At 42.2% G+C, this 18,506-nt stretch overlaps 1 protein-coding gene across 1 annotated transcript in view; it reads right to left on the reverse strand.

Annotated features, from left to right (window-relative positions):
• Positions 1 to 5,779: 5,779 nt before the first annotated feature.
• The window catches only part of LOC134608744 (glutamate decarboxylase 1-like), a 32,705-nt gene continuing 19,978 nt past the window's right edge, over positions 5,780 to 18,506 (reverse strand). The window contains exons 7-15 of the mRNA XM_063451826.1: positions 15,847 to 15,926; positions 13,605 to 13,659; positions 12,115 to 12,231; positions 11,353 to 11,417; positions 11,191 to 11,269; positions 8,394 to 8,543; positions 6,816 to 6,923; positions 6,429 to 6,518; positions 5,780 to 5,989 (exon numbers count right to left, since the gene is read on the reverse strand). Of these exons, the coding sequence (XP_063307896.1) occupies positions 5,807 to 5,989; positions 6,429 to 6,518; positions 6,816 to 6,923; positions 8,394 to 8,543; positions 11,191 to 11,269; positions 11,353 to 11,417; positions 12,115 to 12,231; positions 13,605 to 13,659; positions 15,847 to 15,926 (927 nt within the window). The 3' untranslated portion in view covers positions 5,780 to 5,806. The remainder of the gene's footprint in view (positions 5,990 to 6,428; positions 6,519 to 6,815; positions 6,924 to 8,393; positions 8,544 to 11,190; positions 11,270 to 11,352; positions 11,418 to 12,114; positions 12,232 to 13,604; positions 13,660 to 15,846; positions 15,927 to 18,506) is intronic.

Raw genomic sequence — 18,506 nt, forward strand, 5'->3', positions numbered from 1 at the left:
CGTTCTCTGAGGGTGGATCCTGAAGGGCTGTGGCGATGTGTAGGACTTAAAAAGCTCCGCATGTCCTCCATCAACAACACGTCTTTAAAGCGTCCTGTCCTTGCCGGCGTGGTCGTGGGAGGAGGAGGATGACTTCCACCTCTTCCCCTGTTAGATTCTTGTTGTGCTGTGACATCACCCTTATACGCTGTGTAAAGCATACTTTTGAATTTATTTTGCAAATGCTGCATCCTTTCCGACTTGTTGTAATTCGGTAACATTTCCGCCACTTTCTGCTTATACCGGGGGTCTAGTAGCGTGGACACCTAGTACAGGTCATTCTCCTTCAGCATTTTTATACGAGGGTCCCTCAACAGGCACGACAGCATGAAAGACCCCATTTGCACAAGGTTGGATGCCGAGCTACTCATTTCCCGTTCCTCCTCCGTGATCTCAATGAAGGTATGTTGTTCCCCCCAGCCTTGTACAACACCACGGGTACCAGATAGGTGACAACGAGCACCCTGGGATGCCTGTTGTGGTTGTTCTTCCTCCTCCTCTTCAAAGCCACATTCCTCCTCTGACTCCTCTTCCTCACAATCCTCTTCCAGCGTTGCCGCAGGTCCAGCAAGCGATGCTGATAAGGCTGTTTCTGGTGGTGATGGTGACCACAACTCTTCCTCTTCCTCTTCACGCTCATCTATGGCCTGATCCAGCACTCTTCGCAGGACACGATCCAGGAAGAAAACAAATGGTATGATGTCGCTGATGGTGCCTTCGGTGCGACTGACTAGGTTTGTCACCTCCTCAAAAGGACGCATGAGCCTACAGGCATGAGCGTCCAGTAACATGGCAAAAAAATTCCCAGCTCCCCAGAGGCTGTCCTAGCACCCCGGTCATACAAATATTCATTAACAGCTTTTTCTTGTTGGAGCAGTCAGTCGAACATTAGCAGTGTTGAATTCCAACGTGTCGGGCTGTCGCAAATCAAGGGCCTCACTGGCATGTTGTTTCGCTGCTGGATATCTGCAAAGTGCGCCATGGCCGTGTAGGAATGCCTGAAATGGCCACACACCTTCCTGGCCTGCTTCAGGACATCCTGTAAGCCCGTGTACTTATGCACAAAGCGTTGTACGATCAGATTACACACATGTGCCATGCACGGCACATGTGTCAACCTGCCCAACTTCAATGCCGCCAACAAATTTTTTTCCTTGTCACAAACCACTTTGCCGTTATCCAGTTTCTGCGGAGTCAGCCACTTTTCCACCTGTGCGTTCAGGGCGGACAGGAGTGCTTGTCCGGTGTGACTCTCTGCTTTAAAGCAAGTCAAACCCAAGACGGCGTGACACTGCCGTATCCGGGATGTGGAATAGTACCTGGGGAGCTGTTGGGGTGCCGTTGATGTGGAGCAAGACGCAGCAGAAGAAGAGGACTCAGCCGAGGAGGTTATGGAAGAGGATGGAGTAGGTGGAGTAGAGGAGGTGGCAGCAGGCCTGCCTGCAAGTCATGGCGGTGTCACCAACTCCTCTGCAGAGCCACACATTCCATGCTTGGCAGCCGTCAGCAGGTTTACCCAATGCGCAGTGTAGGTGATATACCTTTGCAGACCAGGTATCAGTGGTCATATGGACCCTTGCCCCAACACTGTGTGCCAGACATGCCATTACTTCCTTTTGCACAATCGAGTACAGGTTGGGGATTGCCTTTTGTGCAAAGAAATTTCGTCCGGGTACCTTCCCCTGCAGTATCCCAATAGCAAGGGGGTGACTTTCTGACATTGGCTTCTTACGCTCAAACATGTCCTTGACAGACACCTGACTGTGGGCAGATGAGCGGGAACTGCTCAAGGCGAGAGACGGAGTGGCGGATGGTTGAGAGGGGGCAAGGAGGACAGCAGTGGTTGACGTGGCTTAAGATGCTGGACCAGGAGGAGGATGGCGGCTTTGAGTTTGTGTGCTGCTTGTACTCATGTGTTGATCCCATAGGCGTTTGTGATGTGCGATCATGTGCCTACGCAAAGCAGTTGTACCTAGGTGGGTGTTGGACTTCCCACGACTCAGTTTCTTTTGGCACAGGTTGCAAATGACATCGCTGTTGTCATAGGCAGAAACACCAAAAAAATGGTACACTGCTGAGCTCTGCAATGACGGCATTCTGGTGGTGGACACAGCATGCGTTGATTGGTGTGCTGTCGGGCTAACCCCGGGTGCCGATGCATGCTGTCTGACTGTGCCACTAGCTCCTTGCGACGACCTCCCCCTGCTTCCAACTCGTCTCCTCCTCCTCCTCTCTGTCTCCCCATCTGAACTTTCGTCCAGTTCTTCTTCTTGCCGAGCGGGCACCCACGTGACATCCATGGACGCATCGTCATCATCAACCGCTTCACTTGTATCTGACAACTCAGCAAAGGAAGCAGCAGCGGGTACAACATCATCATCATCACACCGTACGTCCATGTGTGCAATGCTGCCTGCCTGAGACATATCCCTGTTATCTTCATCCTCTGGCAATAATGGTTGCGCATCACTCATTTCTTCAAACGGATGTGTAAATAACTCCTCTGACATACCAAGTGAAGCGGCTGTGGTGCTAGTGTTGGTTGCAGGCGGGTGAGTGGTATCTTGAAAGGTGCCCGAAGCTAAGCTGGAGGAGGATGGTGCGTCAAGGTTCCAAGTGGAAGCTGTAGAAGATTGGGTGTCCTGTGTTAGCCAGTCAACTATGTCCTCAGAACTTTTCAAGTTCAGGGTACGTAGCCTCTGAAAACTGGGCATTATTCTAGGGCCAAAAGGGAATCACAGCACCACGACCACGATGGCCCCTGCGGGGTGGCCTGCCTCGGCCTGTCATTTTTTGGGGGATTAGTGGTACTATGCGTGCAAGCTACTGTGAGACCAGATATGAGTGGCAATGTGCACTGGCAGAGGTTGGCAGAGTACACGCTGTAGGCCTGTCACCCGCTTGCAGACAACTAACTGCTATTCAATCTATAACAGTGAAAAACTTTTTTTCTTTTTAAATGCACGCTATAGTGACACCAGATATGAGTGGCAAAGTGCAGTTGCAGAGGTTGCCAGAGTACACGCTGAAGGCCTGACACCCGCTTTAAGGACACTGACTGCTATTAGCTTACAGTGAAAAACTTTTTTGCTTTTTAAAGGCATACTATTGTGACACCAGATATGAGTGGCAAAGTGCACGCTGAAGGCCCGACACCCGCTTTAAGGACACTGACTGCTATTAGCTTACAGTGAAAAACTTTTTTGCTTTTTAAAGGCACACTATTGTGACACCAGATATGAGTGGCAAAGTGCACTTGCAAATATACACCAGATGGTACTTGACACCGACGGCGCTCCACGCCGGAAATCCGGATATCCCTGATACGTGTTGGAGATGCGGTAACGTGAGGGGCACATTCATACACATCTGGTGGGCATGCACACGCCTCCGACCGTTCTGGGACAAGATTAGAGAGGTCATACATGAAGTGACGGACGAAATGCTTCCAAGATCCCCAGCAATATTCCTCCTACACTACACAGATATGTCTATCCCGACATACAGTAAATCTGTCATTCCACGACTCTTAAACGCGGCCAAAGCGACGGTCCCAATATACTGGAAGCAGGCCACCACACCCTCCATCGCAAGATGGGTGGAAGAGGTGGAAGCAACCAGGAAATTCGAAGACGTGAAGGCAACCACCCCGAACCTCAGCGATCGCTACACCAAACGCTGGTTCCACTGGATTAGACTAACCGCCTCTGACGCTTTTCAGAACCAACTGGCGACACAGTAGGCGGAGGAGGAGAGTATAGCCCCAAGATAACTACGGCACCTACATAAAAAGATGGGGAATGGCAAACCCGGACGGCGACAGGGGAGGAAATCACCCACCATCACCCCCATATATTACCCACATTCACATAGACAGGGCACGACCAGCCACCACATACATACACACACATGTGAACACACACAAGCAGCCAAACATATACACCATAAACGCTGCGACCTCAAACCGCGCTACTTGAAACCAGACCCACTACAACCACACTGACAGATACAACATAGAGCCGACGGTCACGGATACCAGCCAGGAACCGACCGGAGATGTGATGTCACGCAAACAGGGCACCACGCACACCAACAGTCCAAACTCAGACCTATATGATCCATCCTGTCAGTGGATCAGATATGCAGCACTACCGCGTACAAGGACATAACCCACGTAGTTCTGATTCATGTGCCTGTTTAATGTAGACCATTTGCTTCTTATTTTACAGTTTCTAGGCAAGCAGCTAGGATACAGATGTTACATACAAGATGTCAATTACAGTATAATTACATGCACCTCTCAACTATGTTCACCTTTTTCAGGTAGAAATGTCAGACTATAACATAACCATCAATCTCCAATATATTGGTACGTCTGTACCTTTAATTTCAAGGTTTACAAATAACAAACGATGCACCTTTTGTTTTCTTAGAACTGCCAAGGTAACCGAGAAAATGCATGCACTTGAGTTTTTGGTTTATAAAGGATAACAGGCTAATGTGCCAAGCAAACCACAGTTATGTATGCCTTGACCTTCATAGTGCCTGAGTGGGGGCTGCAATGTCGCCACTGGCACTGACAAGGTTAACACACATTAAGGCTCTAAGCACGGTATTACTAAATATACCCTTGAAGTGCCATTTTTGGTGCATAGGTTAGATTGCTCCTTTGGTAGTGTTATTTAAGGGGATGCAAATCAAGGCTTACCTTCATTTAATTCCTTTACTAGTTTTTGATTACTGAGTTTTTAATGAGGCTTAGCCAGAGTAGAACTAATTAAATTAACTGGATATATAGCCAATAGTGTAGTTCAACGCTTACCCTAGATGGTGCTTCTGTCTTTTACCCATTTAATAGCATGATCAATACTTAGATAATTGCATACTCACGCCTCAACCAGAAATTACATTTGCTTCTCACAACTACACACCAAAGTGTAGACTCAGTTGATTAAATGCGCAATACGTCGGACCATACAGCAACTTTTATTTGGTACTATTATAAGTTACATTTCATTTTCCACACCACGTTTACCAATTAAATACAGACTCTACATAAAAGTAATGTTCAGACGTTAAAAAAAAAAAAAAAAAGTAAACATCAGAACACGGGAAGAATGAGGTTATAGCACCTACAGCAACATAATCCCATGAATATTTCATGCAGTTTCATATACAGTAACATTCTGGTTATGTTAGATGTTTTTAGACCTATGGCTATATGCAGTGATCTGTAGATATTTACATAATTAGAAAAACCTATACAGTATTACTGAATAGAATTAAAATATATATATATATATATATATATATATACACACACACACACACACACACACACACTAATAATCCAAGCAGACCAGAGTTTTGACAGCTGAAGCCAGTGATCAAGGATTGAGTTAGAAAGAATACTTACAAATCCTCTTAAGTGATAAAATGTGCTTCAAGGACATTTAAGTAAAAATATAAACTCTAAAATGCTAAAAAAAAAAAAAAAAAAACTAAATATATGAAAACGTTCAGAATCCCTAATGTTGCTAAAGGTCTAATTCACCTATATTGGAGAAAAGTCTCTCCCGCTGGCAACATGGCTGAGTGCATGGTGTTACAGTTTTTGCACCCCTACTGGTACCTGCGGGGACCAAGCTCTAATTATCTCAGAAAAAAAAAAAAAAATTGATAAATAAAATTTATTACAAAAAAAAAAAAAATCATAAAGCTTAAACAATGTACACAAAAATATAACATCGAGAGTAACATTTAGAGATTACATAAATTGGATATTTTTCCCAAGTTTTTCAATTTCTTCTAAGAGGAAGTCTGCATCAGATTTTGTAGTTGCTGGGTTTGAAAACACCATTCTGAAGAAGTTAGGTTTGTCACCCAGTGGCTGGTATCCAACCATCACTGTGCCTTCTTCCATCATATGCGCTTTAATCATGGGAGCAACCTGAAAGAGGAAAAATAAATATATATAATATAAATAATAATATAAAATTTATATACACACACACACACACACATATATATATACACACACACATATATATATATACACACACACACACACACACACACACACACACACACACACATATATATATACACACACACACACACACACACACATATATATATACACACACACACACACACACACACACACACACATATATATATACACACACACACACACACACACACACACACACACACATATATATATACACACACACACACACACACACACACACACACATATATACACACACACACACACATACACACATATATACACACACACACACACATATATATATACACACACACACACACACACATATATATATTATACCCCCCCCCCCCACACACACACACACACACTTTACCTTATGCAGTTTTGCTTTCCATTCATAATCTCTTTGAATTCCTCTTAAACTTGGTGGAATATACCAGAAACAGACATTGGTGTGTTCAGGCTAAGATACAAGGTGAAAACATCAAATAAGTAAAACAGTATACAATGTGTCTAACCCCTTACATAATTATTGCAGTAATGTTTTCCTTCATTGGACAAAGGTTTTGTACATAAGTGAACAGTACTTTATACAGCCTCTGCAAGGCAACAGCCAACAGATTGTTCTTTTTAAAGAAGAACCATAGTTAAAAAATATATATATATAACTATATATCACCCCCCCCCCCTCCCCTCCACAACAACACACCCACCACTTTACATCTTTAGACTTATGAAGAAGGGATTCATTAAACGTTACCTCTTCAGGAAAGACTAGTTGAAAGTTCTCTTTTGTCTTTAGAGTTTTGTATATATACAGCGCAAGTTCCAGACAACCATTTATTTGATGTTCAAAGCCACTTGTACCCTAAAATTAATGGGGGGGGGGAATACAACAACATTTTACATATTAAAAACAAAGAGAACATTACCTGCGCTCTGGCCTAAATCCCCATGTACATTTAAACAAAATGGAGGCTCTTTAGTTTTATTCCAATGGCCATTTGAATATATAAGCTCACCTGCCACGTCAAGGCAAACCTCAATAGGCGAGTTCCTACACTAGCCGTTAGATATGCTGATATCAGCCAAGAATCTCCAGTAAGACAGGAAGGGGTATTTTATAAACCCTTTCACATTTAACCCTTTATAGGGCTTCTACACATATAATAAGCTTTGCTGGTATCAGACAACGTGTAAACATCTGAGACAAAGGGGTGGTTTATAAACCCCTACATACCCTGAATAGGGCTATAACATATAAATCACCTTGCCGGTATCAGCTAAAAGGCAAATTTCTGTTGAGACAGGAAGGGGTGCTGCCCCTACATACTTATAAACTCTTAATAAGAGTATTAAGGTCTTTCCCCTAATCACATGGCGGTCTTATTTTACCATGTGGATATTCAGACAAGTGTAAACATGCATGAAATTCAATCTTCAACCCTAGCATCCCCCCACCTCTATAAGCTAAAGGAAAGCTGTAAGTCTTTATACTTTTGTGCATGTGTAACGAAAATATACCCCAACTCGCAGGATTCAACTTAACAAAAGACAACACAGAGGAGAGATACGTCTACCGGACCTTAGAATGGCCAGACTCAACGTATATGAGAGGAGACAGAGTCAGGAACGATCCGAGGTCAAGGGTACAAAGAGACAGCGTAAACTAGGAATAGCCGGGGTCTGGTACACAGTAAACAGCAAGCCAGCAAACAGAACAGATAAGGATAAAGAGATAACGTAGTCAGAAACAAAGCCAAGGTCAATACGAAGGAACACAACTGAACACCACAAGCGCTAAAGGGAAAAGGGTGAGTATAAATACCTTCTAAATTAATGTGATTGGCTCCTGTCATATCCACACCCCCAAAAGGTAAGTGTATGGGGAGTGTGGCATGACAGGGGCCAATGGGAGCCTTTTGCCAATTTAGGCTCCCACTGTTTCTTTAAGAGCACGCCCGAGCACCGCGCTCTTAGATTCAGGCGGGACACGTGACCGCTTCTCGCGGTCACTGCCCGCCTTCTTGTTGCTGCCGTTGGATGAGCCGCACGCGGCTCGTGCAGCAGCAGGACCGCGCGCGGCTCGAAGAGAGGACCGCGGCCAGCCCCTGGATAAGGTAAGTAACGCTACAGCATGTAACCTTGCTTCATATTAGGGATGCGTGGTGTTTAATATTAGAGGTCATAAGTTTCTGTTAAAGTCATCAACTCCAACTTTAGATTTTCTGCAGAAAAATGTTTTAGTCCTTTTAATAAATTTCTTCAAGGCAATTTGGTTATGTAGATGACATCACTTATGCGCTCATCGCATGCATACACAGTGTAAAGTTCTTACCTTTGCCTTCCACATGAGCCAAAGTTTAAAGATGTCAACATGTCTTCCACACTGGATTGTCTTGTCTCCTGTATCATAAGCTGTATTATAGTGTTTGTCACGCTGGAACAGATATGTAGCTTGCATTTGGTTACATGCCTGCAAAAGACCCTAAAACAAAAACACACAGAAATATTTTAAGATAATTTTTACCGATAATATGGTTGGGAAGGGGAAAATGCATGTCAATGTAAAATCTGTTCCAACGAGAATGGCAATTCTCATTTACTACAGCTCATTTCGGTTTGAATTAGTGTAACCCAACCAAATCTACACCAGTCAGCTGGATGCACATCAGTGCTTTTTACAACCAACCAATCCCAAAAAAGTATAGGTTTTGGAATATTCACAAAACACACAACTAAAATAAAAAAAAATACAAAAACACTGACACATAATGTATGTTCTTGGAATATTCCCATTACAAGTTTTGAAACCCACCATGTGAATATTAATAGCCCCACTCGCTGCCAATGGGTGGAGGCACACAGTTGCCCTGTTAAGGGTTAAAGGTTTGGCTGATCGCACTGCCAGCAGGCAAATAGTTCTGATTTGCTTTGAATCCAGACCCATATTTTAACAATCCAGGTCTGGATTTCAGCAACCCAATAGTTGGGTGCAGGTGAAATTCAGGCTCGTTTCGAGCATTCTCTGCAAAATCCAAGCCTTGTTAATGTCCAGATTGTGACATTCTAAATGGCTTCACTCCATGTGGTATGGGGCCCATTTAGAGGTGTGCCAAACTTTTATACAAAATAGTCGACCCACAATTTATAGTGTTATTCACGATACATTTCGCATTCTAGAGACTCAGAAATTATGCAACTTGACAATATAGCTTGATTTGATAACCTCTAAGATCTAAAATTCAACCCTAAAAGTTCATGTTCTATACTATAGGGTCAGGAATACATACATCTATCCCCGATCATATAGTGTTAAAAAAAAACGAATTAGATGGGCAGCCCCTATTAAAAAGGGTTTAATCTGGTCTTTATTCCAGTTCGCACGGGCCGACCAGCGCTTGCTTTGTCCCCGCCCTGCTTCCTTGGCTGAGATCATCAGAATTGGCGGATATGGTCAATTCTGATTATCTCAGCCAAGGAGCTAGTGGGGAGTTGGGGGGGAGCAGAGCCAAAAAACGATCCGGCCAGTCAGCATCTCCTCAGAGATACATTGAAGCAATGCATCTCTATGAGGAATGTTCTGCGTCTCCGTGCAGAACATCATGTGCAGCATTGACTCAGGCAGCACTTGGCTTTTCCCACAGAAATCACTAATCTGCAGTGATTTTACTACTGCAAAGGATTCTAGGTGGGCATATGCACATAAGTTTAACAAAGCATCACATTTTTGCCTCCTTTCATTTTAAACATGGATTCCTTTGCGTCTGTGTTTGCTATATAAACACATTAAGAGGCTAAGTAGCAGACAGGTGCTGCTAATTAAGTGCCCTTGATTAAGTGATCATCAGAAAGTGTGACCACCTCTATAAAAGTCAAAGTTTTAGCAATTTGCTGGTGTGGAGAAATTCAGGTGTGTGCCAACACAATGCCAAGGAGTAAAGACATCCACAATGATCTCAGAGAAGCAATTATTGCTGCCCATCAAAATGGGAAGGGTTATAAGGCCAATTTAAAGATCGAGAGAGAGAGAGAGAGAGAGAGAGAGAGAGAGAGAGAGAGAGAGAGAGAGAGAGAGAGAGAAAAATAGATTTTTCAGAAGTGGAAAAAACATTCAAGACTGTTGACAATTCACCCCAATGCTCAGAGAAATTGCAAAAAACAAAACAAAACAACAAACAGTTACATCTCAGACTCTACAGGTTTCAGTTTGCATTTTAAGTGCTAAAGTTCATGACAGTAAAATTAGAAAATGACTGAACAGCTATGGTTTGTTTGGAAGAGTTGCCAGAAGAATACCATTCTCTCTAAAAAGAACATGGCAGTACGGCAAAGTTGCATCTGAACAAACCACAAGACTTCTGGAACAATGGCCTTTGGACAGATGAGTCCAAAGTGGAGTGGCTATAATGCACATGGCCGTGTTTTGTGAAAACCAAATAGGATATCAGCACAAACACCTCCTACCAATGGTCAAGCACGGTTGTAGAGGGTGATATTTTGGATTGTTTTGCAGCTACAGGACCTGGGAGCCTTGCAGTCATTGAGTAGACTACGAACTCCTATGTATACCAAAGTATTCCAGAGACCAGCAGGAGGCCATCTGTCCGACAGCTAAAGCCTGGCCAAAATTGGTTCATGGAACAAGACAATGATCCTAAGCATACGAGCCAATCTACAACAAAATGGCTGAAAAAGAAAAGAATCAAGGTGTTGCAATGGCCCAGTCAAAGTCCAGACCTCACATTTTAGGATCTGCTAAGGAACAGAAGATTGTTATGTCAAATATGTAAAACCATAAAATTCAAACAGAGTACTTTTTTCCCCCTCTTTTCTATACAGTCATTGAAAACAAAAAAAAAACAAAACAAAAAAAAAAACAGGCCATTAGAGAATGCTTAGCCCCATGGAGTAGGTATTTGCAAATTGCACTCTTAATGTGATTATCAGTTAGCTTAGTTTGCTTCCCAATTGATAAGTTATACAATTATGTTGCAGGGTAAACAAAAAAACAAAGTCTTCAGTCATAAACAAAAAATTTTTATAGCCCTACAAACTGCTTGCTAGTGCAGCATTTCTGGTTAGGTTTGTTAGACAATATTGCAATCTTCACAGTACACATGCTAGTAGTTTACCTTTTCCCGTGTGAGGACTGCAGAACACTGCAGGGGAACACCCATCATTTTATGAGGATTCCATGTAACAGAGTTCGCCCTACAATACAAAAACAGCAACAATAAAAAAGTACTCTAAAAAGGTTATTTTTTTTAAGGTTTAGATTATTATGTCTAACTTACCTTTTAATGCCATTCAATTTAAAGCAGTGCTTTTTTGACAGCAGTAATCCACCACCCCATGCAGCCTGTCAAAAAAAAAGTATTTAAGACTATTAAACTCTGCTATTTATTTATAGCCCTGGATACGGATGCCCTGTCTCTGAACTGGTGGGTTAAGTTAGTGCTGGAGCGCATAATCCTTGAGAGAGTGTCCCCCTTTCGAGCCCTGCAGAATCGGAATGAGGAGATCTCTAACTGACCGGTAGTTTATAGGCTGTATACCTCCCAACTCTGAGTGGCCGGCAAGGGAAGAGACATTTGGAGGCTCTGTTTAGATTCAGCTGGGACTTGGATGTTACGTTGCAGGCGACTACTGGACTTTGAGCTACTGTGGGTTAGAGCTAGTCGGATGGTTCTTAGAATGCTCACTGTGCCATTGGGGACCACAGGGAGAAGTTGAACTGGTCTTTACAGTATTACTGGCTCGTCGCTTCGAGATGAGAAGTGGAGGGTGCTAAATCTCTGGGCACTTTGCTCATTCAATACGCTAATGTAGCCCATTTTCCGGTCAAGCTTTTAGCCATTCAAGATACTAGAATACATTAAGCATCATTTCTGCAACACTGACTTCAACTGACCAGGATAGGACTTAAGTGGGTGTTATGTGGCTTTTTGGAAAAGAGAAAAAAACAACAACAAAAAAAAACAACACTTTACTGCATCATGAACTTTAATCTTGACTGAACTGACACAGGAGTTGAAAAGCTCAAACATTTGTCTTACATCAACATGCATCCAGAGATTGTGCTTCTCACAAATGTCGGCAATGTCTTCTATAGGATCAAACGCTCCATATACAGTTGTCCCAGCAGTGGCACTGACATAAAATGGAACAAATCCCTGACAATAACAGGAGTAATATTAGAGAGAAGTTTTGTTTTTTAAATTATACAAAAACACACAGTGTATATTTTACACAACGTCACATTTTAACAAGGTTATTTACTAAAGTGAGAATTGCCAGGAATTCAAAGTGATTTTCAAATTTAACTTTTAAGCTGGTTTCCAGATTGGCTACATTGGCCTTAAATGTAAATTTCACTAGGGGTTCCTGACCCTTCTCACTTTATGAAATAACTCCATAAGAGCATGATGCCCAAAAATCAGCTTCATACATACAATTAATGTTCTTGGAAAAGCAAATTTACAGTTTGAAACATTCTTCGTCCAGTTATTCCTGTGTATGATATTCCTGTTGTTGCAATATTTGAAACTGATAAAGATGGGGGGGGGGGGTATAAATTAACCCCTTAAGGACCAAACTTCTGGAATAAAAGGGAATCATGACATGTCACACATGTCATGTGTCGTTAAGGGGTTAAAAAAAAAACCCCACCTAGTTATGATTAACTGCATTTCTAAAAAGGTCATTAGTTTCCTTATAACCAAACTATAAACTCTGCCAGATTGAAAGGATGTGGATATTACACCCTTCAACAGGTATTTCTGGGCAAAGGGAGCAAAAAAAAAAATAAAAAAAAAAATTCTGATGTGGTATAGTCCACTTTCTCCTTGTAGTGGGAAAGTTCATATGATGCCGGATCTCCTGAATAAGACATGTTAAGCTTAGAATGAATGGAGACAGCATTTAAGTGCTAAATATAAGTAACAGCATTGCTTTATAACCACAGGTGACACATATCTTTCATGTCTTTCAGGTTATCCCATCCCATCTTTAAATACAAAGGATGAGTGACATTTACCACAATCAGTCCGTTCCACTGCATATTAAATAAACCCCTCAACGAGTAAGAAAATTATTTTCTTTTTTAAATATGAAAAAATAAAATCATAACCACCATTTCAGTTACTACCTTGGACATACAAAAATCAGTGTACAAAAGTGGCGGATCTGGGGGGGGGGGGGGGATGGCGAGCAATTGCTCCCCCCAGAGCTGATGCACTCCCCTGCAGGGACGGTGTTATCCAAGCGCCAGCCCTGCTGTGTGCCTTCATGGACCAGAGATCTTCCTCACCAGTCCGCTGGCACGGGAGGGAGAGGAGACCCGGGAGCTCTAGCTTGCAGCTCCCCTGGGTTTCCTCTCGCGAGCATGGAGTGTTGCCGTGGTTACCATGGCAACGCTCTGTTCTCGCGAGAGTGAACTCTAGCCCAGGAGGTGCAGGCTAGCGTTCACTCCCCACTAGAACCGCCAGTGATACAAAAATCAGTATTAAAAAAAAAACACAAAAACAATAACACAAAGTCCACTAACCTCTGCTTTAGCCTTTAGTATTTTTGCCTCCAAATCAGATGGAATCATCTTCCCCCTGACCAAATTAAAAAATATAATTAAAATGACATGCTTGTATGAATGAGATACATTTGTGATAAACATTACACCGATAAGGTAAATTTGTTTTGGAATGTATTAAAGGATATCATTTAATAAAATTTGCCAATTGAACTCCCATGTCTCTGCTCTAACTACAGAGAAAGGATTGAAAGTGTAAAGAATCATATCATAAAGATTTATTGGCTTGTTGTCAGGAGCATTGTATGTATCATTTATGACAAAATAGATCACCAGTGCATATAGATATTGCTATATAGCGATCTGTATAATAGTTTGAGGGTTAGGTCTGATAGATCCTGCAGACCGTGATATTTTCCAAGAAGTTAATGCCCCTGTATAGTAGTGTCAGTATTACTATTTGATCCAGCACGTAGAATTGTGTCACACCTAGGACTAAAAGGTAACGTCTTACCGGGCCTTAGAATGGCCGGACCAGAGGTACCAGAGAATAGTCAGAATACTAGCCTAGGTCGGGGATACAGAAAGAGACAACGATTAAGGAAAGCCAGAAGTCAGGGATACCAGAATACAGGGAAGTCAATACAAAGTCAAAGTCAATAACCAGAAGTAAACTCTCAGAAACATACTCTCGGACAACCACTAGGGAAACTATGACAGGGTAATGATGAAAAGGCATAAAGGAGTTTAAATAAGCCTATTTTAGCTCTGACTGGCTGGAAATCGACCTTTGACCCCAGAACGTGCACGTCTTCCGCGTGACATCACGCGCACGGCGACGTCGTCATCAACATGGGGCTAGAATTTGGAATGGATCCGCAGTGGCCGGTGTCCATCAACATGTTGCAGGAGTCAGGTACACAGACGCATGGCCGCTGGGCGCAAATGACGCAAGATGAGGCTAAATGTTACAGGTAGTACATTCATTTACCAAACTGAGTTTTTGTCAATTGACAAAAAAAAAAAAAAAACACAACAAAACCCTACAGATCCATGAAGCATCTTCCAGCTTTTTTTATGTAAATAAAGCATGCAGTAAGAGTGAATTTGACTTTGTATCCCCAAGAAGATTCAAAGATTATAGCAAAGACATTTTAGCTTGGCAGGCAAACCAGGCCAAAGTATTCCAGCATATGCAGGGCCGGATTGGCCCACTGGGATACTGGGAAATTTCCCGGTGGGCCATCGACACGTGGAGCCGGGGAGACATCTGGGTGAGCTGCGGCCACAGGGAGAGCTCTGATGGCGGCCGCAGGGGGAGCTGGCTCTTCTGTCTCTGCTCCCCCGCCCCCTACTTACTGAGACCGGGGACGGAATATGATATCATATTCCGTCCCCTGTCTCATTAATGGGGAGCAGAGACAGAGTTTCCAACCAATCCGCACTGACAAAGGAAGCACCTCTAGTGACCGTCTGAGTGTCTGTCACTAGAGGTTTCACTAGGAAGCAATGTAAACACTGCTTTTTCTCTTAAAAGTCAGTGTTTACATTGACAAGCCTGCAGGGACAGGCTATAGACACCAGAACCACTACATTAAGCTGTGTGTGTGTGTGCACCTGCTAGTGAGTGAGCTTGTTTGCATGTGTGTGTATGTGTGCCTGCTAATGAGTAAGCTTGTGTTTTTATGTCAATGAGCTTATGTATATCAGTGAGATTATTTGTCTATGAGGCTGGGTATCAATGAGCTTGTGTGTGAGTGAGATTGTCGGTGTCTGCATGTGAGTATGCTTACTGTATAATTAAAAGTTTTACTCTGAAAGGACCAATATTTTATATTAGAAAAAGCAATATATGTAAAATGTAAGGCTATGTCTCTCAATCATCTGGGGTGGCAAGACATAGCCTTACATATTACAAGCGACAATATTTGGCACAATGACTTATGGGGCTGGCAGAGATTTTTTTTTCCCAGGGCTGCTTTGATTTGACAATTCGCTCTTTGTAAAACGCAACATTTTTGTCATACCAGAACGGGCTATACAAGTGAAAAACTACCTAAAATGGTAAGTCATGCACCCGGACAATGTTCATGCATATTAATAGTGATATATGCTGGGTTTAACCTCTCCTTTTAAATTGAAGGGAAAAAAATACATAGAGTAGGATTTGACAACAAAACACTTCTAGTTTGGTTTTCTACTTGGTGGCTTTGTTAGTTTGGGAAAAGGGTTTGTATTTAACAATGGCTATTTAAAAGCTTACCTTTCATCACAATTCACAGCAATCACATTCTCTGTTCCAATGCCAAGAGCTGCAGATGCTTTCTCGAAAGAATAGTGGCTCTGTAACCGTAATACACATGTATAGATAAGTCATGCGGAAGGATACAAACAAACATTATGTCCTCACAATGTACACATTTACACAGCTACCAAATGATTATGCGTCCATTTTATTTCTCTAAGAAATGGAATGGATCACAAGGTTACATTATATTTTAACAGGGATTTGCATTGGAAGGCAAATTTATAAAATTTCAGGTAAATTAGGCAATACTAGAGAGCTGGTTCTAATGGGATAGCTGAAAACTGAATTGTTCTTAGACCAGGCTAATGAAGCTCAGCCTACTCTTGATACATCAAGCAAGTCCAGTACTCCATTTTACTCCACAAGATGGCACTTTTCCTTAAAAGTTTTTTTTACATATACTATATATATATATATATATATATATATATATATATATATATATATATATATATATATATATATATATATATATAATTAGTATATGTAAAAAAACTTTTAAGGAACAGTGCCATCTTGTGGAGTAAAATGGAGTACTGGACTTGCTTGATGTATCAAGAGTAGGCACACACACACACACACACAGGATGCAATAGTTCTAAAAAAAAAAAAAAGCTTGATTGCTAATGATTGCCAATTGTTTATTAAAGGGACATTATAGGAATCAAAACAACTTTAGCTTAATGAAGCAGTTTTTTGGTTTACAGATCATCTTGCTGCTCAATTATCTGCCATTAGCTGTGAAACTTCACATTCAAAATTAAACAGATTGTGCAAGTGCTTTATATGCTTAGAGTGTTCCTTTAAACACTAAGCAACATAAAGCTAGATGAAGGACACTGGGAAACCCCCAGGGTGCACAGACACCATCCGAAACAGTAGTCATGTGTATTATCAAATAGAAAATGAATTTCCCAATACAAACATTCAAGAATTATGATCCTGTATTAAGGTGCCAAGTAAATTGGTGATATTTTTTCTCCTCAAGGCCTTTATCAAACCCTTGATAAAAGTCTTGAGGGTACAAAACATTACCAATTTCTTGTAGGTTTGTTCTGGACAATCAGCTTTCTTTTTGAACTATTAGGACCATGCAGCAGTCTGTTACATTTACACAAACTACTCGTATGTCCTTAATTCTTAGAAGGCTACACACAATGTTAATTTGAAGGAAAGAAGCAATATATGAGAGAGCATTGGTTCACGTTCATTTGACAAGTTACTATAAAGAGAGTTATGAAATATAGAATTGCAGACTCCACCCTTCACCATGAAGTCAGAACACAAATATTACATTCAAGGCATCAAGCAGCCTAAGGCTATCAGAGGTTACACAACACTTGACTTGCATGGAAAGCACTGACTCAGGCATGTCAGCACTTTGGTTAAATAGCAGACATAGAATAGCGAATTTTTCAAAAGATACAACGCTTTTTCACAGAAGATAGGATGTCTGTTGTAGAAAGTGAATGTGCCAGTAAGTTCGGACAATATTGTTAAGGGGGAAGTATGGTGAGTATCATGACAGACATCTACATGGGTGGTGAGCACTTTGGTTGTATCCTCCACGTCAACTGTACATAGTGGAAGGCAGCACATGAAGAGCATTTCCCTGTAGCATGTAGAATTTAAATGCTACAAGATGGAAATAAAGTCAGCCACCACTCAGGAATTCTGCAGCACAGAATTTTCATGTACTGTCCATTACTACACACGCAAGAAAGCATCTAGCAACTCAGAATGATATAGACAGTAGTGATGTCGCAAACATAAAATTTTCGGTTCGCGAACGGCGAAAGCGAACTTCCTCAAACGTTCGCGAACCGGCGAACCGCCATTGACTTCAATGGGCAGGCGAATTTTCAAACACACAGGGACTCTTTCTGGCCACAATAGTGATGGAAAAGTTGTTTCAAGGGGACTAACACCTGGACTGTGGCATGCCGGAGGGGGATCCATGGCAAAACTCCCATGGAAAATTACACAGTTGATGCAGAGTCTGGTTTTAATCCATAAAGGGCATAAATCACCTAACTTTCCTAAATCACAAAGGATATGGATTGACACCGGACATATGACATATTGACACCTTGACATATGGATTGACACCTGTCCTCAGAGACCCTGATACACACTGACACAGAACAGAATAGGGACTGTTCCCCCTACATAGGGTCACTTGGCAGATATGGATTGACACCTGTCTTCAGGGACCCTGATACACACAGACACAGAGCAGAATAGGAACTGTTCCTCCTACATAGGGTCACCATTTTTTGCCCAAGGCAGCTCATCTCATCAGGCCTTTAGTCGAATGTATCGCCCACTGTCAGTCCCTTCGGGATCCATCCCTCATTCATCTTAATAAAGGTGAGGTAATCTAGACTTTTTTGACCTAGGCAACTTCTCTTCTCAGTGACAATACCTCCTGCTGCACTGAAGGTCCTTTCTGACAGGACACTTGAAGCGGGGCAGGCCAGAAGTTCTATCGCAAATTGGGATAGCTCAGGCCACAGGTCAAGCCTGCACACCCAGATGCTGGGCAAGGGGGTGACTTTCTGACATTGGCTTCTTACGCTCAAACATGTCCTTGACAGACACCTGACTGTGGGCAG

Source organism: Pelobates fuscus, chromosome 4 (genome assembly GCF_036172605.1).
Source record: "Pelobates fuscus isolate aPelFus1 chromosome 4, aPelFus1.pri, whole genome shotgun sequence".
NCBI lineage: Eukaryota > Metazoa > Chordata > Amphibia > Anura > Pelobatidae > Pelobates > Pelobates fuscus.